This window comes from Neodiprion lecontei, chromosome 4 (genome assembly GCF_021901455.1).
Source record: "Neodiprion lecontei isolate iyNeoLeco1 chromosome 4, iyNeoLeco1.1, whole genome shotgun sequence".
In the NCBI taxonomy this organism is placed as follows: Eukaryota; Metazoa; Arthropoda; class Insecta; order Hymenoptera; family Diprionidae; genus Neodiprion; species Neodiprion lecontei.
The window spans coordinates 24,211,498-24,238,434 of NC_060263.1; the positions used below are offsets into that span (position 1 = coordinate 24,211,498).

The following is a 26,937-nucleotide window of genomic DNA, read 5'->3' on the forward strand; positions in this document are numbered from 1 at the left end:
AACCGAAACCAATTATTTGAAATAGGCGTTTCCGAATTTGACCATGGTACATTTTTTTACCTGTATTCAAGTCTTCACTTCACTTCAATGATCTCGGAATAGAATTCTCGTGAAAAAATTCATTTGAATAGAAACTTTTTATCAATTGCTTGAGACTTTTTTAATCGTTTTTGTACTTTTGCAAGTGAAAAGTTGAGAACATCTTATCTCTTCAAATTCAATATTCCACGTTTTTCAAATTCGAATTTGCGTTATTATTCTATTTCCGAAGTTTCTTTGATTTTCTATCAAGTAAATTCAAACCTTCTCGAAAAAACAGGACCAACATCAAAGAGCGTTACAACAATAAACTTCATGTTTGCTGAAAGAAGCAGCTGCAGAAAAAAAAAATTCTAAGAAACGTAGAAAAGAAAATACTTGTGGAAGAAAAATGGTGAGATTTTTACGGAGAGGTGAAATTTCTAAGAGAATTAGAACAACTAACCGTGTAAATAAAAAACGCGTGAGTGATGTTGAAAAGAGTGGGAAAAAAAAAACACCGAAGAACTTTAACAATGGTCTATAATTTGAATAATCTCAAATTTCTTTGCAAATTTCTTTTCGCCAAGGTTACACATACAGACTTCGTTGAAAATGGTTTAAAATTAAGAGGAAAAAAAGAAAGAAGCATGCACAGCTTCACAGGCTCAAGAGAATTTAAATAGCTCAGTTGGCAGGTTGGATTTCCTTGTGCGGATTAGATTATAGTTCCAAGGCGCGCACTTGTCATGGGAATTGGCTCTCGAAGTGTAAACACTGCACAACCGATGACGTTTCCGCATCGTATCGCACGCGGTTTTGTCTGCAGGCTTTAGCAACGACAAATTTTGCGAAGCGATCTGCAACGCGTCATCCTTTTCCTCGTAATTTATATTACAAAAATGTTTATATATTACACATATAAACTTATGTACATGCAATGAAAACGCCTCCATAAAAAAAAAAAAAAAAAAAATAAGAAGCAGAGAACAATTATTTGAATAAATCAAACTAATTCGTATATCTGAGAAAACAAATATTCAATCTTTAAATTGGATGATCGGTGGGAAATTTTGCAGTAACTCATTTTACATTATTTATTCATTTTTATTTTGGATTCCCAGTAGATGAAGAGAAAATTTGACTATTTTCTTAGAACATGGACTTTCTAATGCATTTTTAACCGTGGCTTGAATTAACATCCTCAGACTGTTTGTAGCAAACAATGGTGAAAACCAATTAGGCACGATCGCGACTAGCGGAGTGCCAATTATATTTGTCATCACGAACATTGGCACTTCCGTGAAAAATATTTGATTCAACTTGGAAACTTGTTTCATCACTTGTATAATTCTTTTCTACACACTGCGTTTACGTATTTATAAATATGATGTTGTATCATGAATCCCGGGAGAATGACTCAACCAATTCTGATGAAATTTGGGGAGAAAACGACGCGTTTAGTTTAGGTTGTCCATGAAATTTTTTAAGGTTCTATCACTTCCGATTGAAAAATTTCGAATATTTTTAACTTCTGAATGATTATCACGTAGATCTCAAAGTGTATACTATATGTAATACTAAATTTAATTCGAACTAAATTTCGGTGAAAAACCATGACGAAAGTCGATTGTATACGTCCTGAATTTCGAAAACACAACTCAATCAATTTAGATTTTTTCACAACCTTCAGGTTTGAAAATCGTAATAATAAGAAAATAATCAATCCGGAAAATTTTGAAAAGTGTCAAAGGGACTAATGAGAAATTTGCACAGCTGCTAAATAATGAAAACTTCGTGTATGTATGACACGCAAGTAGGACATAGATAGTGTATTATAGAATAAGATAATTGCATCGACCTATAAAATCGAATGGCGTGCGTCACTCGGACGACGGCCGAGAAATGTTTGTGAAGTATTTTTAACCTTTTTTTATCAATCCCGCTCGATTTAGGGCGTATATTCATTATTAAATATATGCTTTTCTTTTTGTAACAAACGCAATCACACAACAGATACAGTTGATTTTAATAATTTTTTTCGATCTCGCAAATGTCTGTCATGTTCGTTACAGGTAATTGAGCCAGCGATTGTATTACCAAATATCAAAGAATGTGCAGTAATAGGCACATTCACTTCTCATATGTAAGTTCATTAAATTGTCGACTTGGTTCCAGACTTTTAAGTATCTATGTTCAAACATTTCAACCCACAATATACACATTTTGTCTTACTTTCCGATCATTCATTTAGTATGCAATCAATCTGACAGATTGACGACATTTTTATTGCTCACATGTAGAAAAAAAAAAAAAAACACTTGTTCCACTTGTTAAAATATCGCTGATAAACGAGAATAATTATTCCAATTAATAAAAATACTGTCAACCTTACTCCAGTTGCTGAAAACATTTCTTCGTGGGCGTATAAAGATAATAAAAATTAAATCATTTGAAAACGAATAAGACTCGCATGACTTGACTGACAAGAATATCTCTGGCTTTGTCCGAAGATATGTCTGTCCTTAAAATCTTACGAGTAATCCTTGTGTACTTATTTCTGTTCTTGGGTGGCTGAAATTTTTTGCTGAGAAAAAGAAAGAACAACGCATCCGAGGAATGAAACGGAAATTTAAACAGTGAAAAACAGAATCAGGGAATGTTGATAGTTATACCTGCATATGTGAACTCATCTCCTTCTGAACACGTTACGTATACCACAGTTCGATATATTAAAACAGATAGAAAGCGGTTTCGCTGTGACGTCAGGAATTGACTCACTCGTTGATCGTTATAGCGATCGTCGATAGATTTATCGTGTCCGACTGGCTTGTGCATTGTGCAATGAGAGCAGTGCGTTCGATCTTTGCCGGTAAAGAAGTGATTGGAAAATTTAAAATAGATTCGATTTGATGGTTTTTAAATGTGAGAATAAGCAAGACTGATTGCAGGCAAAATTTGACGAATAGTTGTGAGTAAATTTATCCCGAAAATTGGACGAATAAATAAATAAATAAATAAATAAATAAATAATATGTTGAAAGTCACACTCATTTCTGAATCATGGTATTTTTTTTTTTTCTATCTGACCGGTGCAATGATTAAACGCAGAATCACTTCGACTCAACGTCGAAAGTTCGTCTGTTATCGGTAAACAGTCAATTATGTACTAATGGCCTGTCAAATTTGACCAGTTATATTGTATTTCTTAATATAACTTCTCAGTGATGGAAAACAAGTGGAGAATCTAGATTTGACTTGAGAAAAACCTGACCTCGAGTGTCAATCATGTTACTCACTTTTAATCTTGCGCAATCGATTATTTGAGATATAAAACTGAAAAAGATGGTAACGTTATATCATTAAGTGTAAAAAAGAAGTCACTATCAGCGTAAAATGAAACAATAACAAATACACGTAACGTTGTGCTTGACGAGAAAACGATTCCGTGAAATAATGATTCATCTGGGTATCTATAAGTGAATACTACTTAACACCGCCAATCGATTATCATCTTCTTCACACCTGTCGCCCGTTCCATTTTTCTATTCTCTTAACACTAGCAACATAATTAGAATTATTACTTGGAAACCAATCGATACATATCAGTTCGTTGTTATTGATTATATTAATTCGATTTTTAACGATTTAAAATGATCTTCATTTCAAGAATGTACCGTTTCAAATCACGCTATCAAATTACAATTGAGAAGGAGCAACGGAACTTCGTACGAGTCGTAGTTAGTTGAAATATTATAATCTTAACGTCTAAAAAACATCAATTTTTTATTTAAAAAAAATTTTTGTAATTTTTTTTTCATGCGACTGAAGTTCGTAGTGGTAATGATTAGGGTGGGTCAAAAAAATTAAGTATTGCTTTTTTTGGATCCGACACACGAAAACTAGTTCCTAGGTACCTCTAGAAAGTACTCACCAAGTATGAGCTCTTAATATTAACGGGAAGATTATGCTCATCATAGTTTTCCATTTTCAATTTAGTATAATATAAAAATGGCCATATCTTACCAACAATAGATCGTTTAACCAATCGCAGAGTTAATATTTATAGGAAATTGAACACTCTACAAAAATGGTCTTTTGTGGTTAATCGATTACTCTAGCCATTCAAAAGATATTCGCAGTAGAATTCCAATGCCTACTGATTTTAATAGTTTTTCAATAAATAATTCCAATTTATGCCTTTAATTTGTGAATTTTGAGATAATTTATGTTCTATTTCAGGAAAAGAAGGTTTTTATTTAAGAAATATCATTTAACATGTCGGCAGAAAAAAAAAATTCCATTTCACCATATGAAATTTTATAATTCTATACAGTATTGATTCAAAAAAATTTCATACGGTGTTGTAGAATTTTTTTTTTCTTTCGATTTATACAATTCAAAAATATTGAAAATCCAATCCGAACGGAAAAGTAAAGGATTGCACATATCAGAACACAAAATACCAAACTGCAGAATCATAAGGATTCTCCTCGGTAATACAAAATCGTATACAGATTCTCGATCTTGCTGTTCCATGTTCCGACCTTTCCGTACATCGACTTTCTATATTTTCAATTTTCCGTGCTCGAGCTTTCCACATTTTTAAATTCTACGAACAAGATTTTCGCGTCCATCGATATTCGATACTCCGGATCTACTTTTCTTACCCCTGCCCAAGACAAAGCATGAAAAATCGACTCACGTGCTGTGACGGTGCGCAATGTGAGGCGATGGACCCGTGGCAGGGTTGAAGAGGCTGAGGGAATGCGGGTGAGGGCCGGCATCATCTCGGGCGTCGTTTCGTCTCCCGTTTCTCCGTCGGTGTCGTCTCGCCTTGCTTCGGTCGCCTGACGTGTTGCTTCGTCGGGAAGAGCGGCTCGTTTGAGCACCGGTTCTTCCTCCGGCACAGTCACCTCGGCGGCTATGTGAATGTAACAGACACATTCATACGGTCACTCGAATGCCAATGGTGTTAGTCGGTGCACCAAACTCATTGCGCCATGCTCAACCGTACGGTACGTGTGGGTGGTTGTTCCGAATACCGACACGCTTTTCTTGCATGTGAGAATTTTCAGAGAAACCGCCCATATATTTATTCTGATTTAATTTATACAGCGTCAAGTTGCAGTTCAATTGTACGGTTCGAGTGTTGCGTGCAGCTTTTGTTATTTTATACGTGGACATTTTCTATACCCAGAAAAGTCTATACATATATACATATGTTATATATTATAACTGTATATATACTCTGGACTGCGGGTCATAACTAATTTTGTATGTCGTTGTCATTATCGAAGCACGTGTCTCCCGTTACGTACCGCGAGGCGATTTCTTTTCTTTTCTCTATTTACTAATCGGTTGGGAATTATTTATTATCTGACGGAGACGTTATGCAGGTTTAACGGGTAAGCGATAAATTCGATAATCTGAACACAAAAGAAAGCTTATTAAATTCTTTTTCGGAAACTTTATGGGTTCACTAATTATGTATATTAGATTGAGAGAATCAAAAATAGTCGGACTAAAGTTTGATCTAACGAACTGAACGAATTTTATACCCAACAGAATTAGGTCAGAGTAATTCAGTAAAAGAAAACAACAATCAGTTATGAATTCTTATTAGACGATCTTGGTTGTCAACGATTTGAAACGGATTACGTCATTCCACTTTTTTTTTTATATGATAGACCCGTATTGTTTGTCAGGTTTTGATTAGTTGTAACTTGAATTTCACTCCAAATTTTATAATTCGAGACGTTTTTCCCTCCATACAAATTGTCGATAATATTACGATCAAAATGGTGTTTTCAACGTATTTTTTCTTTGGACTCAATTAAGCAAGAAGAACCTAATAATCGTTTATTGTTTCGTATAAAAACTGCAGGTGTTGCACGAGAATGCGTAATTTTGAAACGTATATCATAATCGGTTTTTGTATCCACGAAGCCTTATGAAGTCGTGGTAAAAATTAATTAGCATAGGCGAAAACGTATTAAAACAACACGGGACTGAATATCATCAAGATTCGGGAGGCATGATTTGATCGATCAGCTATTTCATTGACAAATTGTCGATATCCTAACCATCGTCACGTCGCTAAACTTTACGGTAGAAAGGCTGAAAAGCTACGAAGAGACAAATTCAAGTGCTATTTATTTATTTATTATGATCAGAACACCGAATTAAACGACGCAGTTCAATTTCTTGCTTTTGGTCATCAACTGTTACACGACTTGACGACACTCAGCACGAGTATCGATAAAAACGGGTATTATTTCGGCAGCTCTCTACGCGGTTGCATAAAAAACTGTTATGCTTACTCGGTAATTGGTTGATTCATGAAACTTAATTAACAATTATTAACGCTGTTTTTCTAATCGTATATATTTACTTCAATTTGAGAGGGCTGAATTATTGTACGTCACGGAATCGGTTAAGGATGAATGTGAACCACAGTGTGAATCGAAATTCAAAAGTTAGAAGAATAGAAAAATAACGGTTTCAAAAATCTCTGGAAATTTTTTTTTCGAAATCAAACCTTATAAAGACCGAGATTTTACGCATAGCAGATAAAAATCAGGAATTCTTTACACGCTGGTATCCTTAGCTCGGTTTTTAGTTAATGACGAAGTTTGAAAATTAATCTGATTGCGCTGATACATACTTGTATCGAAAGTTTCAGTGGTTACGATTATCTATTGCGTGAAATTACATTACGTTGACTACCGCAGCGGTGATCTGTACGCTTTAAGTATAAAACTGTACGCAATGTAAGCATTCTCAGTTCAAAGCTATAAATTGATTTTGTGGATTCCTAAAGTCAAATAAAGCGAAAATACGTAACCGTGTAATATTATTAAATTGAACGAGATTTCTTCGGCGCGAAAACTGTGCAACAGCTACTTTAAAGTGAAATGAGAATGACCAAAAAGGTTGCCGAGAAGATTCAATCAACTATGCTATGCAACGGAAATCATTTCTTAACTTGCCATGACGAAATCTAAATTTTTCTCCCCAAAGGTTTCTACATGGTCAAAACGCCCACTGATAGAAAAATGGTGCATCATGTCAGGATTTCGTAGGCATTCGAATTTAAACGTATAAAAACTGAGAGTCTCCACTATTTTAAATCGTTCATATCTTAGAAATGAGACTTGTGACGGAGAATGGCGCCACGAGGCCCATTTTCACAATTAAGAGACTCTACGTGGAGTTTGTAAAATGTTTGGTATGAAATTCGTCGAAACGAAAATCGCAAAACATATAATTTTGCATAGTTTACGTCGTACTTAAAAAACAAGTGTTTAATGATATTACTTGAAGAATTTGACTATATATTTTGTTTGAAACGCGATGGATCGAACTGAATTTTAAGCTCTGACAGAAACCGATAGAATATCGCATTAATCGAAATCGACAGTTAAATGCAAAGAAAATTATTAATTTCAAAATTTTATGCTACGAAAACTAAGAATCCTGATCACATTCAATGTTTTTCTTGTAACTATTATGAATTAACTTGTGACGAGGGATTATCCTTATTTTTCTAATGATTGGTAATACCGTAAGTCATCACCGAGTGAATAATCTTGCGTATGATTTAGCGCTAATACCGCACGTATAAACAACTAAAACATCCCGATGAATCCCCACGACCGGATTCTTGAGGACAACATTTCCCGAATCACCATTTTGAGCATCCATTAGGCATTCGCATGATCTCTCACCGCAAAACTCGAAGGTCGACACGACGAATGAGCCGTCACACTGATATCGTTGCACAATCGTGCAGCGGACCGGCTCACGGAGCTGTCGGAAATTGAGGCTTAGCCGCAAGCCGCTTACGTGAGATCTATAATCTCGGAAATTGAACAAAAACAATCCTTCGGGCTCGGACGTTGCGAGCTAAACCGCAAACTTTAATCACGCCATGCGAACTAGGTGAGCTGTGTTGCTGCTTATGCCGTCAGGAAGGCCGTGACGCAACGGCAGGATTTATGCCGCAATTTCAAGAAAATTTACAAACAAACTTTACTGCTTCTGAGTATTTGGCTTTGAATTGACTGGAACTTCAAGCGGGTTTGGAAAAAAAAAATGATATGTATTAACAATTCTGATCTCTGTATTTTACCAGTTTGTAAAATGTTTAAGATTCCGAACGTTCGAACAAAAAGTCACTTAAGAAGTCTAGACTGTTTTAGGTCGTAAGTGCTAAGTTTGTTTACTGTGTTGAAAATAATTAAAAATCGCTTAGGTGGATCGGAAAGAAACGTGACTAGCTATCGCGGTTTCTTGCAGCCTGCAACAGACCCAAAAACCTTGTCTTCAAGGGGTGACATGGCACGCAAAAATTCTGCAAGGATCAAGCTCCTAAATATATTTCATGAAGCAGGAATATCCGTTGAACGAAATGGACAAAATTATTTCAGATAAAGTCAATCTCAAGCTCAGATATGAACAATTTTAAAGGAGATGTCACAAGTGGAATGTTCAAAATGATAAAACTCTGCTGATTTTAATATTTTTGGGATCATATGACAAGCTTTTGTACTTTACCGAAAAAACTTGTTACAATCATAAAAAAGTGAGTGAATTTTGGCCATTTACACCTCAACAACCGATTATTCAATTCGATTATGGTTTCATTTCAACATTTTTCTTACTAGTATCGATTAACAGGAAGCATTGTTATTAACAATCGTATCCTCCTCGTTGCCCTTACAGCTTCTAATTTAGAGACAGGATCATTGGTTGGTTTATTCTTTTTGCTTTGATGCTATTTTTTCCAGTTTTCTTATGTTAAATTAAAAAGTTGTCAATATTGGATGAAAAATTCAATTTCAGATAGATAGAAAAAAAATAATTGTCGTGCCCCACGTTTCCCTATATACTTTTGAATAAAATAAACTCCAAACGAATCAAATAATTGATTGTAGAGTTATAAATACCGAAAATTAACAATCTTTTTCATGGTCCATTGTCACCAAAAACTCGAGTATCGACCGAAACGAACTCGAACAGCACACTTCGAACGTTTTGCTATCACTCGCCGTATATCAGTTGAAATCCACTGATCACCACTTGTGAGAAAAAAAAATAGGCCACTAAACGTCTCCGCAAAAATATCCTTGTATAAAAAGCCGTGCATTACATAAACTAGTGCTGTGCGGTTATATCGATTAATCGACGGTCTCTATTTCTATACCGATCGACCTGCAGATTTACGACGAGGTAACTTCGATTAAAGGATCGATCGTTGTTCCGAACAAACTCGATTAATCGATCAATCTTACAGCGCTAAAGTAAGCAATAGAACGTGACTCACGTCGTTTCAGCGCTAAGGTGAGACTCCTGCTGGTTTCGAAACTCGGTGCGAACTGTCTTACAGAGACTTTTCGTTGTTGCAGGGAGTTCGAGGACTGCGACGGAGGTGACGGCGACGGCGACGACGACGACGACGGCTGCTGCTGGGTCTGCGGCACTAAGAGAGCGGCGGCTCTGCTGGCGAGTGAGGCGCTCATCTTTTCTCGAATATCGGAAATCGGGGGCGGCTTGAAGGCGGCGTTCCTGGAGGCCGTCGTTCCCGGTGTTTACTACCGGCACCTCGACAACGTCGTCATGAATGCCGCGTGCCGATCGACGGCCATGTGCTTTTCGACTTTCGATGCCTGAGGTGCCGCGGGTCACGTGTCCGGATGCGGATGCCGAGTGACGATGAGAGGAAGGGAGGACCTTGCCGCGCTCTTTACGGCCCTCGATCTCCTTCCTTTGTCGAGATTACTCTGTAATTCGTAGTACCTGTGTTCATTATCATTCACAGAGCCTGACTCACCCACCTGTCGGCACGCCGTCTTGGCAGCCTCCGATGTCTGCCTCTCTGAGACTCCTAGTTATATCAAAGGTATTAACAAGCCGCCGATGTAAACACCGTGTGTCTGCCTATCTGACCTGAGCCCATCCGGGCTGATCTCTGTCGAGTGAGTGTTTTTGCATAATACGCTGATTATTGTTTTTTTTCTTTTTTCGTTCAGCGTAATATTATATGCTCGGTTAAATTTTTTAGTTTAGTTCACGTTTTGGTCATTTTTATTCTGGCTTTAGCAAAATGGTTCGTTGGTGGTTATTTATTATCAAGTAACCGACAACCTCGTGAAACCGGAAGCTGATTTTTGAGAAAACATTATACTTTGAGACAAAGTTGCTTGGATATGGTTGAAACGAAAAGATTTTATTTGAATATGAACCTATTAAATAAGCAACTTAACGTAAACAAAAAAAAAAAATGTATTTTATTCCATTGAAATTTATTTGAATTTAATTAACTTACGTCTGGAACAAAGAAGTGGTAATGGTGGTAATAATCGTATGGTTTCCAAGAAAATAGGTTCCGGTTTTTCACTAAATGGTTTCGAAAGGTGATTCTTATAGTGAATTCTTCTGAAATACGTTTATTATCATTTTATCAAACACGTTATTCATTGCGTAAATTCCGTGACAGTATAAATTCATATCCAGCCAGTTTTAATAATTAATATGTACGTTATTTTATTTTTGTAAAATTCGTCGACTAGACAACACCAAAATCCCTAGGTTTATTTTGACCGTGAGTGTAATTTTATTTTTATAACGTCAGAATTCGTACGTGCCTAGAATTTGCAGAAGAGTCTGTAATTGAGTTTCAAAAACACCATAACAGTTGGTCACCTACGAACTTGGTTCGCAAATTTTCTCGATTTCTACCTCGTTACAACGAAATAACAGAGCTAGAAATTCCTATTAATTCGTTAGCAATATTCTGCCGCTGCATTTGAACTAAAACTTGCAAACATCCGTCAAATTTTTTGGCTTGTTTCGAAGAATCTGTGGAAATATTTGACGTGACGTACCTGCGATCAAAAATTCAATATTCGCAGACTTTATTTAGAACAGGAAATTCAAAATAGAATCTATGTTAGGTAAAGCAAAGAATCGTCATCGGATATGACAATAAAAAGAATTTCACTAGATTTCAGTAAATTCAGCGAACAAAGAAAATCATATTTGCCATATACCTCACTCAAGAGAATGCTATAAATTACTTGTAAAACAATTTTACCGCCCAATTGGTAGTGAAATATTGCTTCTAGTACACCCATCTAGTTCCAACGTAAAAAAAAAGTATTTTTGAGTAATGCATAAATAAATAATTGATCACACGTCTCGCGGTAAATTGCGAGTAGTAAAAAATTTAGTGGTCAAAACTTACGCGTTTAAAAAGCGGAGCTCATCCCTCGTTGGCTGTTGCAAGGGTTAAGATCCTGGACGAAGGGGGGGACCTTGGATTCTCCGGTCACGGGCGTCCGATCGTGACTCACATCGGAGGCCTTGGTCGATATTAAAAATCTCAACCTGGCAAAGATTTGCGATTCGAAACCTCCCGTTGATCTGCGAGCAGAGAGAGAGAGACACGCATACGTAAACGGGTTGGTTGTAAAAAGAGCCGCGTACACTTCAAAGCGCCGTGAGGCTTGTTTTGCACACAAACGGACCCTGTCACACACTCGAGATGAGAAACGAGTCCCTCTTACTTGCACCGCATTCAACAGGACCGCCCGAACGCTGTGGCAGCGTAAGCAATCAGTTGAGTGCCGAGTCGGTCATCGCGAGCAAACTTATCCAATAGATAAAGAGACCAACGGACAACGAAATGAGTCAGCGGCACCTGTCAAACTCATTACGAAAAATATCGCATACGGCGCTTTTCGTCCGGCTGTAACGTTGCGAATATATCGTTCGATTCGGAGAAGTTTAATTACGCGCAGAAATCAAGGAACGCGGTGAGACGATACGTCTGCCTTTGTCGGTGGAGCGAGAAACGAAAAATCGGGGAAGAAAAAACGATGGTCCAAACTGTTGCTGAACCAGTTGTTAAAGGTGTATGTTTGAATATCCATGACAAGGGTATAAACATATTTTTATCTTAAAAATCGGTAATCGTTTCGCTCGTGTGTTCCGATTCGTTCCTATTGCTTAATCTTTTCAATTTCACATTTTTCATTCCTCACATCTTCGCTACATTGCAATATTAATTCTGACGGCCGATATTGTCCGCTAAGAGTCTACATTTCCGAGGCACGAAGAATATGCAAATGCACACCACCTCAAGTACGGACTTTTACGGAAGACGGAAGTGGGTAGAAAAAATCTTGACCGTATTTATTCTCGTGATATTGTCTCAGCGAAGGACGACGGGTCTACCCGAAGTTCAATATAGAATCTGCACAACATCACGTGCGAAGGATACACTCGTGGAAGTGCAGTGCACGAATTGTCTCGAGTAGAAAGTTATCGGGCTGTGATCGAATTTGAAAAGGTTGGTAAAGCTAGATATCGATGCTTTTTAGCAAATTTATTCAATTTTAATTTAATTAATTATCAAATTAATATATTCGTAAGCTGCGAATACCTAGTCGGGATATAAAAATATGAAATACTAGAGTCATAAGCGTTTTAAATTGATTGAATATCGTTAAAAGTCTAGTAAACTCGTTTCATTTCATTTTACGATCTCTTATTTCATTCAGAAGACCATTTACCATAAATTGAGTGGAACCCTTGTCTTTATTATCCTGGGATTTTTAAATTAAATCGAAGGAAATCTATTAAATATTTAACAATCTCGAAGCGATTTGAAAGAAAGCATCGACAACTGAGCTTTTTTCCCGCAATGCCAGCACTTTCTACTTTTTTCATTTTCAAGAGATCTTCGTGGCTCAAAGATAGAATAATCTGCTAAATACTCAACGTGTAACGACTATCTCGTAATAAAATGAACAAAAACAAAATCAGTTTTCGGTCAATGAATTTCCATAAGAACTATTACTTCGTCCGAAGGCCGATATATTTGGTGACATTTCGTTATAAAACGTGGAGCGATAATTTCATTCTCTGCGACTGACCATCGCACGTGCCATGGTGCGAATCGCTGTGTGATACACGTGATAACGCAATGGTGGTAATGGGGTGCAGACTGCAATTGCATCCAGAGCGAACAAGCCTTCGGTCACAGCACTGGCTTTGATTAATGGACACTGCACGAGTGCGGAACTGCACCTCGATATTTACCCCCGTATTTTACGCACCCTCGACACGCCGCGGTCCGATAAAGCCGGAATCATTGCCTCTAACAACTCGGGATTATGACTAATAGCTGGAGGACAGGTGCGAACGAGTTCCGACTCATTTCATACGGTTTTGAGTCATTCCGAGCATGACGAAAGAAGATAAGGTGTATTCCTGCGCAACCGTCTCTGGGAACCGATCGCGTGCCTGCTCTATTCGAAGGCCATCTTGGATTTTCAAACAATCGCATTCGAGATCGTGTACTGCGCATTTCAACTTGTCAAAATCGCCGAAATCAATCTTCAACCTCATCATTCGTGTTATTTTTATTAAAAATTGAATAAAATATAACCGTCTTGATTGCGTGTATTTTCAAGATGGCTTCCGTACGCACCCAAACCAAATATGGCCTGCTCTGAACGGGAGAAAACCGCATTCGCTTTGACACGTGCAACGTGATTATCTTCGTTCACCATGATTTCGAGTGCGATTTTCCGACACCGAAGCAGCGAGTCATGCGGTGCGATTTCGAGTCACGGCGACACGCCGCGGCTTATCCGGGGTTCGAGGTTATCGCGTCTATTTCCGTCCCTCTTTTCTGCGCGAAGGCAGAATGTTGAATAAATCCGAAGGCATTAAGAGCAGCCGCGGCCTTTGCTGCGTTTCGTATAACGCATAATGCGCTTCAAATACTCGCGGACATCTCGTCGTGGCGTAAATCGCACAGTTATATTCACGGTGATGAGACATCCGAGACATTCGTGCCCTCCAATATTACTTGCGAGCTTAAATTTACGGCGCAGAAAAGCGAAAAGCCGAAAACGTTTCCTGACTTCGAATGCACATTTTTCGCTATTTTATACTGTCTGCGAGAAGTCAAATATGTTTCGGACACAAGCATACAAAATACAGGAACAAATTCAGTTCAGCTACGTATTATACGGAGCGTTTGTGTATTGAATTAAGTTCACTGTTTACGATTTTTGGAATTTTATAATTTTCAAAATTCTATTTGCCGTGAAATTGACGTTACATGATAATTTTTATTCTATCTTTTCAATCTAAGCTGTTATACTTTTTGCCGTTGAAAATTTTTGAGCCAGGCTACAGACGCAAAAAGGAACCAAACTGGTCGGAACTCGGTTGTAGAAAATTTTCTTAAAAAATTCCATTTCATAGCTGCTTCAAACTTGATTCGGATCCAAATATAAGAAGCTTATTTTTTACAATAGACTTTGAGGGATGAAAAATAGATCGAATATAAATAAAAATCACGTAATACGTACCGATGAAACTCGGAGTTAATATTACGATATACAAGTTTATCAAAATTGTAGTAGAAATAGTTGTCTTGTTCGAAAAGAAGACAAGAAAAAACCAATTATAGGAGAAAACTAGCAAGTTATAACTTTCGGGAGAAAACTTTCACTCGTTTTCTTTTTACGGTACCCTACGTAACTGTAGCTGTTGATTGTGAAGTATGGATTGAAGACATCCTTTGTATTACATCGTATATCCATGTAACTCGATTTAGTCATGCCGATCCGTGATCCGTGCGGGAATTGCTATTTCTGGCACTTCGAGATTGACTCGATTCGTATTTGGCGTAGGTTAGGGATAAGCTGAGTTTCAGATATATACATGTACATTATAGGTATACACATATTTCCGTCGAAAGTTAGTCACATACTATTTATACGCTAGCCTGCAGGTCTAACTGAATTTAACCAAACAGATGGATTCTCGCGTGCTGTTTGAATTTGTGTGCAATGTATATAATACCTATATGTACAGACACGTACACACTTAAGGATAAGGAACAAGTTTCAGCGCCTCTGATTTTCGCACCTCGTCATATTTATACTCACGACTAATGGATATATATATATATAATGAACGTCTGAAATATTTAGATGTTTATTTTTGCTCATCGGTGTATTTACGTTGATTTTTTTTTATATTCTTGTGATTCGGTCCAACAGAAGTTTTGATTATAAACAGATTGTACTGTGTGTTGCAGCATCGTCAATCAACGCGCAATTTCTAATTTTATAACCGAAGGAATTAAACGAAAACGAATCAGAAGACGAAAAAAAAAATTTCCACGTTGTGCGAAAATTAATTGCATTATCACTTTTACGTCAGAACAAGTTTTTCTTTGCTCGACAAGAGTAAAAGATTCTTTGCAGTTCGGATACGTCTAAAAAAATATTGAAAACTTTGATCACGGACATAAAATGTTTTTGAAATATCTGTGATGGATATATAATCTTCCGGTTCGAGCCTGGATTAGCGCTTGGAGAATATACATATGTATATTATAATTGTTGCCAGATGGCGTTTCTCATGTAGAAACCTTTAGCGATAAAATAACCTCTGATTCAATATCTTGTCGGTTTACCACCGACAATTCCGAGTCATTTCTCGCAAGCCTTTCCTCGACTTGGAAATTCCCATTTCCGCGAACAAATGTTTCCCACTCGAAGCGCGAGTTATCAGGCTCGTCTAATCACATCGCTATCGCGGTGAAGATGAGGTTAAGGTTGAAACGATCGAAGGTTCGTCTACTGCAAAACTGAACGTCAGATCTAGATCCCATCGCGACTCGCTGCATGACTGTAAATGTGGAGAAAAGAAAAATTCGAAAGGGATCAATCGGTTAGGCAGATTAATAATCGAATGGAAAGTAGATACGTACACGATACACCGACACGTACATGCGCAATGGCGATAAAAACTGATTATAATATGTAGTTTTATTTTTATCATGGAAGGTCTCTACACCATACAATACAGTTGTAACAAGTATGCGGCTGCACTGCGTGATATCACTATTTATATCGATCGCCCGACTTACGTGTGAGCTGTCCAGATGCAGGGATCAGACCCAGGGTCGTTCACCCTGCACGATAATCACGTTATTCAACCGTTCCGAGGCCCGCCGAAGTAAGATACTTGTGATGATCGAAAAATTGGAGATATCACTTTTTCAGTCGTTACGAGAATGTCCAGCAACAAAAAGTCGAATACGCTATGAACTCGGCACGATCGCGTACAATCGATGGCTGATCTCAAACTTGATCTCAAGGCTCTCGAAAGTAAACGATCTGCTCGTCGAGATTTTGGAATAAAAATTGCACAGGTACACTTTTGGCTTGCGTTTTGCCAAGTAGTACAAATGAAACGATTTGTCATAGAATTTGTAAAACTACATTGCATTTCAGTTTTACGAAGATACAAAGGCTAGAAATATCTATGCAGGCTTCATTTTTCAAGGAAATCAAAAAGGCTTCAAAATTAGTATCGAAATCTGTCGAAAAAAAAATTATTCAAGGTTCAGCTGTAGTTTTGAACAATTTCTAAGAATATTTTAACGCTACGAATATGTATACGCTTAATATTACATGCATCTATTTTTTCATCCCTCGTAAAAAGGAATGAGATCATAAATAGAAATACTCAAGGCATGTCCCTCAGCTGAGAGCTGTAGATAACGTTGCAATTCTGAAATATTCACCACAAATTACTCCTTTGTTGAAACTGAACTGCATAGTTGCCAGAACTTTGCTGGTTTGTTGCCAGAGCAGTCACAGTCCTAATTGGTTTAAGACAAATAAATACGCGGTCAGTCATAAAATTGATTGCAAAAGCAGCGTAGTCTCAATTCTGGATGATTGTGTCATTTCATGCTGTAGCTGAGGTGACTTTGTCTTCTGCGGTTAGAGGGAATTAGTGCGCCTTCATTCGATTTAAGGGGAAACAGGCCGAACGAACATCATTCATTACGACGACCGAGAAATAGTTACAGGTCTGATAAATGAGTCACCTTTGTCGTAAAACCGATTTGAGTAGATTATTCCATTTGGCACGGTACGTAATGCCAGATTGTACGGTACTTCATCCAAAATACAAGTTTCCAACATAAGTGGTTACTAGTCCTCAACTATTTCCATTCTTTACCGTACCTGAAAAATATAGTTCTGGGTGCAAAATGAAAATTAGTTTTCGTAAAGCATTATTGTAACGATGCCGATTCTCCTAGAAATTTCTAACCCTTGTGTAAAAGGACATTTTCCTCGGTATATTATAGGTGAACTAGGTCAAGCTGCTGGGAATAATTACGCGTGAGGATATAATGACTAAAGAAATGGATCTCGAATTTATCAGGAAACGTGAAGATAATCGAGAATCTCTTTTTTCTCTTCTTTCTCTTACACGATTAACTTCGACGTGACGCCAGCTGCTGGAAACAAATTGACCGCGAGTCATGAACGCGCATTGTACCCATTATTGGTTCTGTTGATAACACGTTTATCTCTGCGGCTAGAACTCGTATTTTAGTCACGTACTGTATTCTCAGTTCGAAACTACATTGCGTCGATTCTGATTACTCTGATAGAAAAAGAATGATTTGAGTGATATTTTCCTGGAATAAACTCTACTTTTAAACCTGTACTGTGACAAACCTGTATAATATACAATATCCGTTTCCTTCTTATAGACAACCATAAAAAGATGTAACGACCGGAAGACCAATGGATTCTAATATTATTACCGTGACCAAGGTTGACCCAGAAAATCAGTTTGCTTTTTATTTTTTTCAAATCTATTTTTACGTTAAAAATACGACTGGTCATCGCTTTACAGGCCAAGCAGATGGAAGTCTAGCATTGCCATACGCCACGTGCTAAAATTAAATGCAAAAAAAAAAAAAAAAACAAGCACGAAACGACGTTATTATAAGAATAAGAAGAAAACAAAATTTATGAAATGCGAAGTGCCTTAATAAGGTAACGGCGGAAGTTTGAAGGTTGTGGTTTCGTTCTTCCTTATTCTTCTGTAACTTTGATCCATAAACGGAAAAGAAACCGTCACGTAGACACGATACACACCCTTGACTGTTGTATCAACGCTAGTGTAAAGTTATTTAATTTTTTGAATACCCGCGAATTTACCACTCCGACGACGACATGACTTGTCAATCTTTTTACTTCTCGCGGCTTCCTCATTGCCACACTAAAGCTTCGTAAATGGTTTCATTTGCCCGGGGCTTTGAACGAGATGAAGAACCTTGCTGATCTCTTGAGAATCGCAACGTTCACCAAGGCAACCAAGATCAGTCCCATGAACTGTTTTAATTACGAATAACCGAGGAAAATAATAAACGTTCCGAAGGTAAATATTTTTAAGCGGTAACCAGTTTTTGTAAACTGTAATGGAACGGTTCATCCTTGAAGAAGGCGGGAAGAACTTGGGAGAACAAAATGCGGCTTTACTCGCGCTCGACATCAGCGCGATACTACGTTAATAAATGTAAGTTTGTCAATTACCGAGTAATCGCAATTCAACGCTTGTTGAACATGTTAATCGCTGTTCATCAAAGGCTATACAGGCAATTACGACATCAAGCTTCATTCGAAGCTTCGTGCCCTGTTCCATGATGGATGCGCTTATAACTTTGCCTACGTTTGTTTGTTATTCTTACAGATCTTAGGCACGTTCTTCACGACTTGGAACAGCTAATTTCTGTGAAAGGATGAAAAAACGGATGAATTTTGATCAATAGAATAGCTCTGAATACACATAGAAGTCACTGTAGTTTCGTGAGCTTATCAAGTTGGCAAATCCGGATTATTTCGAGTATGAAAGGAATCTCCTGTATCGTGAAAGTTGGACGTGAAAGACTTAAAATTTTGAAAGCCACCTAAAAATCTCGTCGCTAATAAAGCCACAGACCGCGACAATTCAAGAAGCAGTCCCTCAATTTGTTTAAACATTCACGGTGGTCAGCAGCGATGACTTTAGGTTATGCGAAAAAAGTAAAATTTGCGAAAAGCATGGCAGTGAAGGATTTTCCTGTTTTCGGTTGTCGTATTTACCAACCCAAATCTCTTCGGGAGTGGGAATAAAGGGCTCTGAAAGCTGCTTCAGAAGATCCTTAACGACTCGTAAAAATGTAACTGACACTAACAATACACTTAATTACTATAAGTAAACAATTTGTATACGTGTCACGAATTTAAAGTCAGAAAGCAATCGCTTTCGAAATTTTGTCACGCTCTCTGTGTCGAGAGAAGGATGATGATCCGTTATTTTGTGAACAACGGTAGTATTTTGAAACATATTCTTCGTGCAAATACTGTTGGAAGTGTTTACCGTTGGTTTCCAATCAGCTAGAGAAAAAAATCAGTTTCTCTAACCGATCTCAGTACAGTATTGTTAAAAGAGGGTGAGATCGCCCTTTGTGCTCTCCCTTTTGGCCTAGTAGTCTTCGTAGATAAAAGACACAAAAAAGCCATCAAATGTATATGAAAATGATTAAGGTTACTCCGTCAACTCAGATTATTGTTAAAATAGTCTTATTTCTGACTTCAAACTAGAGACACGTGTAGTGAACAAAAGCATTATTCTTAGCCTTTCAATTTTCGCCATTTTGGTTACTTATTCTCGCTCGTCACTGCTGAAACAGTTTCACGAGTAGTGCCACATCCACACCCTAAACGTGATCCAAGTTCATCGAGGGAAAAAATTAAGTACCGCAGTTATTGTCAGATTCGAGAGGAAGTAGGGACTTGGAATGCTTTCCATTTCTTTGTACCGGTGGAGAGAACAGATTTGGCACTTGTCGGTACTTTGAACGCGGTGCCAAAGGATACGGGCCTGAGTGCCAGCAGCGTGTTAGCGGGTACATTTCCCTCCTCGATACACCGTCGAAGAACAAAACCTTTCCTCATGTTCACTGCCCACGTGTTTCAGGCTATACCCGAACATCGCTGTGCTTAGGGTCGAGAGCTGTTCACTTCGTGTAACGCTATATGAAATGGGGGCATTTTTCGACGCGGAAATATATCGATGTACGTTACTCGTGAACGCAGAGTGCGATTGTTCAATCGAAAATGACGACGATCAGAAATACCGGAACTATCGATTATATCAGGAAATAGAATTGACACGAGGTAATAGTACAAACAGTGATAAAACTTTAGCTTCATTACATTCGGCCTGGAACTGATCGTTTGTTTTTATTATATCCTAATCTTTGATTTAAACCCAATTTTTTAATACAATTGATAAGTTTTGGATGAATTATTTGAAGTAGGGTTGTATGTGTGCATCCCATTTAAAACACGAAAGTTGAGTCGTTCGAGAGCGGATACCAAAACGTATAATGGAAGCTGAGTTGGAAAAGTGCGATGAAAGCCTCAAACTTGAAATCGCTCGAAAATGGGTCTGTAAACACGAGCAGTGTGTACGGGCAACACGTTCTGCGATTTCGACGGATCAGAATCCAGTACATCAATCTCTACTTTTCGCGAGAGTAGGAGATCCAATAACTATGCTAAAAGCCAAAAGTATCACATTCGCGAAAAGTGGAGAACTATATCTACGAAGTATAGTCGTGATATACGAGTATACTCATCGAACTCACGTATCACAGGCACACGTGAAGCATTGATTCTCACGTCAGTGAAAAAAAAAAGACGTGGTTTTAAAATATCATCGTTACGGTGACAAACCATCCCATTGCTGTTGTTCATAATTATCTAGCTGACATAATTTCGGCTACGTGAAAACAGAAATAGCTTTCGATTTCCGAAATTTGGAATTGACTACCATGAATTGAAACTTGCAAGCTTCAAGGTGTGCCCTGGTCGATCTCGACGTTGACGCATACATCTCCAAATGTCGATGTCCACCTATCTCAAACGTAAAAAGGACTTAACAGCCTCATTATACACGCAATTTTGAACTAAAATTTTTCAATACATTTTTACTTTTGCGTCTATTGAAAATGTATTGAAGTATTTTTATTCAGAATTGCATAGATTGGGGCTGTAAAGAACTTTCTCGCGTTTAAGATACGTGGACTTCGATATTTGGAGATGTATACGTCAACATCGAAATCAACCAGAGCACCCCCTTAAATATTGGTTTAAAGTTGATAAGAATTAAGTGAACTGACTGGATTTAAGCTACCGCACATCTTATCCCTTACGATAACATGGTTTACAGTCACGTTTAAGCCCATTTACTCACTGGACTTGGGATTTTTGTTTGAATTATTGAACGCACTTTTACTGTTTCACGGACTTCGCGTGGTGGTATTGACTCTTTGAAACAGACAGGTCAAGGCAAGGCTGGTGATTACGCCGGTAACAAATTGACGCGCGCCTCGTTTTACACCGCATTTTCAACACTTTTTAGAAATTTCTTCGCGGTCAAAGACAGATCTCTAACAAAAATAACTTGAGCACTATTTCTGATAATATCTTTCAGAGATTTGAGCCTCGGCAATGACGACCGTTTTAAATTACGTTGAAATTTGGCGGAACAACGACGACAGCAATAAATAATCAAAGGAATGTCTTAAAATCCCAACGATGCAGGCATCAGCGCGTCAACGTGTTGCACACTTGCAAAGTTTCACACTCGAGCTTAAAACGAGTTACCAACATAGTTTCCCGATGTGACAGTGCCTCTTTCCTGTACCGTTGTCCAAGAAATGTCACGGAAAATCAAACGGAGGTATAAAAGCATTATCTCAGTTTATTTTCCGACAAATATTACAGCAGCAACTATTTTTTCTCTCACGATCAGATCGCGCCTGCGTCAGTGGGTAGATAACAAATTTTACGTCAGAATATTGTCGTAGGTTACAGGCAGTGTGACAAACGATTGTCCGCGGTGAATCGCGCATGAACCATGCATAACGATCAGTACGTAAAACGCTCTACGTAGGTGAATAATTTAAGAAGGGAGATCGATAAGCGAAGACAAGTCGCTCCATGGCGTTTTCTGGTTGATACATCGAAAGCGGAGAATTCAACAAGGCTAACTTCGTACGTTTATTATCGCCTTATAGATCCGATTGAACGGGAATAATTACTAGCTTGGTTGGTCAAAAATCTATACTTGTATTAACTTCCCGTTTCTGTGTTATCAGAGAAAAAAGGAAGCTACTGTAATCACCCCGAAGATGAAAAATTGAGTTTTGAATAGATCTCCTCGTTATGAAGTTTAGAGAATCACTTCCAAACATTTTCAGACGGACGTCTATGGGAGCGTGTGTATCTATATACGCATGTTATGTATCCATGTATTTACGTATGTGATCAAACTTTTTTTGGCCGACTAGATTTTGAGAATGTGTTATTGGATTTTAATGATTTTGATCTCAATCGATGCGGCTCTTTCAAACTTAGAATTGATTAGATTTTAACTCGGATTATGGTTTTGGTCGATTCGGTACTCTTTGAATTATTAGAATGACGAGATTCCAAAGAATAAAATGAAAATGATGATAATCTGAGACCGAATGAATGGAATCGAATGAAAATTGGTACCGTGAGGTTTTTTGGGTCGCTTATCACGAATCGTCGAATCACATTTGAAAAATTTATATTAGGCGTATTCAATACGTCGAAAACGAAACTAAAAACATTTGGATTTTTAAAAACATTTTGGATACCAAATGCATCCAGTATCCAGCAAATCTGAGACGATTTTGAAAACATTCGAGCCACCGCTTTAAAAGTAATTTTTAAATTTCGTACGGACATCAGAGCCAGACTTGAAACTGCTGGAGACAAGTAAAACAAATTTCTTCCCCGCGATCAATCTCGCTGTACACAGTGACTAATCCTCACGTGGCGTGGCCTAAAAGCTCCGAGAGTCCTGAAAGCTCTTGTTTCATATCCCGCGGGACGTTGACTGAACGGACAAGAACCGGGGACATAAAGGGGTTGCTATCGCCTGTATTCCGCAAGTGGATTCAGAGTGGGCGTGTATATAGTCGGCCTGCTAACCGGTATATAGTCGAGCCAGACAACCGGGTGGCTTCCCTGTCTTACAGCGATTCGTAACTTACTTAAATACCTCAAACCCGACACCTGATGTCAATTGGCCGGATTATCGGATTTGATTTAAGCTCCGAGCTCGTTATTCTGCCTGCGTACGTCGGCAGAGATAGTTGGATGAGGGTGAAAAAACAGAATAACCAGACAGTGCAGGGGATAATACAAAGGCAAAGTATGTAGTACGGAAATCAAAATTAAAAAAATTGAAGTACAGACAACCAAAAGATTGGAATGTCAGAGTTAACTAGAGTAAGTATACCAATTCTAACCAATTTCTGTTTTGGCTTTCCATGCTTCACTATTCCATATTTTGACGTTTCTATACTTCGAATTTTCACATTTTGATATTTGATTTTCGACCCTTCTACTTTTGGAAATCCGTCTGATAAATTCATATGTAAATTCAATAAGAACATTGAATTTTTGCAGACGAAGTAGATGTTAATCTATCGCATACTAGATTTTTCGATCAAACCTTTTAGGATGAATCGGGTGGACCGACTGAATCAAAAGTTAGGAGACCGAAGAAACTGTTTGAATAATCTCCGTGAGTGGTATTTTTACCAAATATGGTGGACACGGATGAGTTATGTAAGATACAACGATTTGAAAAAACGCTTTGTAACTAGAACGTTGAATATTGTTAAAACACTCGAATGTTCTTCATCCGATTTTGATGTTTTTGGGATCATTTTGCTCGCTGCCTGAATATTCGTAATTTTGCTGTAGTAAATATTCAACAAATCTCCCAATCTAGTACAGTTACAAAGCGCAAATGTAAGTTTTGACGAACGCATCTGTTGTGTCTGCATATTTACACAATTCTACGTCTATTCACTCTGGAGATAAGTGTTGGTAAAATCTTGGTCAGGGGATCTCTATGTGGAAAGAATTGAACGCATAAACATTAGAATTGGTTAAAGAACACCTGTATTTAATCATATTGAACTTTGCAATTGAGAAACTTAATCTCCTAAGCGTGTATTATTAGAATTTTCGCGGAATGATTTTTATTATACAGTAGACGTATCGTTCAATTCGCGATTACGATCACTGGCGACAATAACACTGTCGGAGATTTGTTGAGCGGTTTCTTTTCTCCTTCTAACCTCTGATTCAAGCGTCGATTCAGTTTTTCACAACTTGCGACAAATAACGTCGACTATAAATAGCGAAAAAAACAAGGCTGTGACGCTGATAGAATCATTGATCTAGCATCGTCAGAGTTGCGGCTGACTCTCGTGCCGTGACGTGTATTGTGCAAATCGATATGCTTATATCGAGCAATATGCAGTCCATGATTAACCCGTAGTACGTATTATCGTACACACGTTTCTATAAGTCGGAGGCTATATTTGTTCGCGTGTTCGTCCGCGGTAGCTCCCGATGAAATCAGTACGATATGCCCGAAGTAAACGACAAAGTTTTTATGATTTATAAACCAACGGATCGATCGACACGCGGCGGGAAAACTACGCGGAGCTTTTAAGCACGGATTGGCAGCTATTCCAGGACAAAGTGACAAATCGCGATAGATTATTTCGGGTATATTTTGAAGGTATAATATGAATAATGCGTGGTTATAGCAAACGTACTTTTAGCAAACTTTCTGCGAAGCTCTCGCCGTGACTAATAGTTCCAAAAATAGTCGCGTGCTTCCGCGATACCGTATCCAAGCATAGTACATTTTAGGGTATAAAAACGGTACACATTTTTGATTTTCTGTAAACTGAGCAATCTAATTTTTTTTCTTATTCTAATCTTATTCTTCAGGAAAATTGTTTGAGTGGTCAAATAAACCTTTGAAAATCGTAATAGACATACTGTCCCGTATCCCTTGAGACTTAGAAAACGCGGGGGCGTAACCGGCGTTCGATAAATCGCCAGAGCGAATGAGTGTTTGCAGTATAACTGCACCGTTTACCCAACTTCCGGCACGGCGCGGATGTGCAACACCTAAGTAGGCACAGGAGCCGCCTGGCAGTGGGGTTCGCCCTACTAAATCTTGATGCCGCATTGCGGATTCCTACAAAGGTTGACACGATGGGGAGCCCCGCTACTGAATTATCTGTCCTTACCGAGGGGACCTCCACTCACCGAGGCACACGCGTCCGTGGCTGCACGGTATCTAAGCACCCAAGCACTGCAGTAGCCCGCAAACACGTGTATACGTATATGTATAATGTATATGTATACTAGAGTTTTTGAGAAGAAAATAATTCGCGATTTGCGACCATGGCACCCCCTATAAAGTTTGAATAGGTCAAAAGGAAGATTCTGTCGAAAGATGAGCGTTTTAGGTTATGTGGAAGATCGCGCTCGGTTGACCTTTTACTTTTTTTTACATCGTTCTGAATTTATAATAAATCGTGGATGAAATTTTTCTTTTTATTGCTTACAGCAACCGTAATGGCAATTTACGTCTCTAATAAGACTCGCACTTGTAATATTAAGTTTTCGATTGATGTTTGAGGAATGTATCCGACGAATTTTTCATTATTAATTCAATCTCGTGAAATAGTTATTATTTAATATGAAGTTTTAATCTAGGCGAATAAAATTCCCGGATGATACGTTGTTGTGTTATGGATCGTGATCTTCGGGTTGAATATAAATGTCAGGAGAGAAATAATAATTTAAATGCTACAACGTGTTTCTTCGCAAATTCAAAAAATTTTCGGATATAAAGTGAAAAATCAAATGAGCGTGATCTTCCACGTAACGTAGAACGTTCTTCTTTTGGAAAAATCTTTCTTTTAACATAAACAAATTATTTAGGGAATGCCCCGGTGGAAAATCGTACATTATTTTTTACCGAAACACCCTAAGCCACCGTTGCACCAAGCTTCACTCGCTATCACTTTCTTAGCTTATCAAAGACAAAGACGCAAAAGAAAAAAAAAAATCAGAATCCACTCAACTTTCATCCGGAAAAAATATGTATCTTACAGACTTGAGTAAAAGTCTCTCTGATATATATATATATATATATATATATATATTTTCTTTAAACATGTACCAAACTTGAGGAAAATAATATTTGAATAATTGACCACGTACATAAAACTTCTAATTTTCCACTTCTTCGGTACCCAACTCACATTGTGTTCATAGAAAAATTGCTTTTCTCCGCTACAAAATAGAAAATTTTATGTTCCAAAACAAGACGAATAAAAAAATTCTAACAAAGAAAGAAATACCAGTTTTCTCTTTCTACGAATGCTACGTGTAAAAATGGTTGCAACAAATTAAAAAATACGTGATTAAAAAATTTTCAAATTCGTCCAGTTTTACGTGGAATTGTCCATTTGTATGGGTGAGCGAATGAAACCGCACCGGCTGGTTACACACCTGCGCCTATTCTTATTGATCTTTCGGTTGTAGGCTCTGCGTTGTGGCCACCTTGCTTACACAACGCATATGCAAAAAGAGCGGAATTACAAGTCGATCTGTGCACAAGAATTTCCGATCTACATCTCCGAACAATCGGGCCTAATTGGCTATCGATATTTTCCTTCAATACCCCGAGTCACTGGGTAAATGCTTCTTCTGTATACTTTTCTTCTTTCAATTTTTTTCACCCCAATCCGATTGATCCGCCGAATCATTCATGCTATCTATTAAATTTGGCTGCTTTCTCTCTTTTATTTGACCATGTTGATTCACAATTCGAATCGATTCACCTGGGAAGGTTCGATGGCTACAATGCATATTGAACGTTGCAGTGTAGTTATCGACAGAAAAATATTCTCGTTTCAGAGAAACGAATCGGCGAGAAACGACACTTATAAATAAAGATGAACAAGTTTTATTTTATTGTTTACCAATGAAAAGGAGCATCGCGTAACAGGTTTTTGGATCAATTGAAATGTTCAATTCAATTGCCATAATTGACCAGAAGTTATTTTGCCTCGTATCGAATCAATGCCAATTATATACTTGAATCGAGTTACAGGTT

General features: G+C 37.9%; 2 protein-coding genes across 6 annotated transcripts in view; one reads left to right on the top strand and one right to left on the bottom strand.

Annotated features, from left to right (window-relative positions):
• LOC107225843 (dual specificity protein phosphatase 10) overlaps positions 1-9,556 on the bottom strand; it is a 93,087-nt gene extending 83,531 nt beyond the window's left edge. Inside the window, exons 1-2 of the mRNA XM_046738264.1 lie at positions 9,347-9,556; positions 4,724-4,942 (exon numbers count right to left, since the gene is read on the bottom strand). Coding sequence (XP_046594220.1) covers positions 4,724-4,942; positions 9,347-9,542 — 415 coding nt within the window. The 5' untranslated portion in view covers positions 9,543-9,556. The remainder of the gene's footprint in view (positions 1-4,723; positions 4,943-9,346) is intronic.
• The window catches only part of LOC107225845, a 135,035-nt gene that overhangs the window by 72,752 nt on the left and 35,346 nt on the right, over positions 1-26,937 (top strand). For 2 of the 5 annotated variants that reach the window (XR_006904039.1, XM_046738266.1), the window contains exon 1: positions 9,797-9,998. The exons of 2 other annotated variants lie outside the window; for them this stretch is intronic. The gene's annotated coding sequence lies outside the window, so the exon portion shown is untranslated. Of the gene's footprint in view, positions 1-9,796; positions 9,999-23,087; positions 23,229-26,937 lie in introns of those variants that run through there. One more of the 5 variants, XR_006904040.1, reaches the window with a different exon arrangement.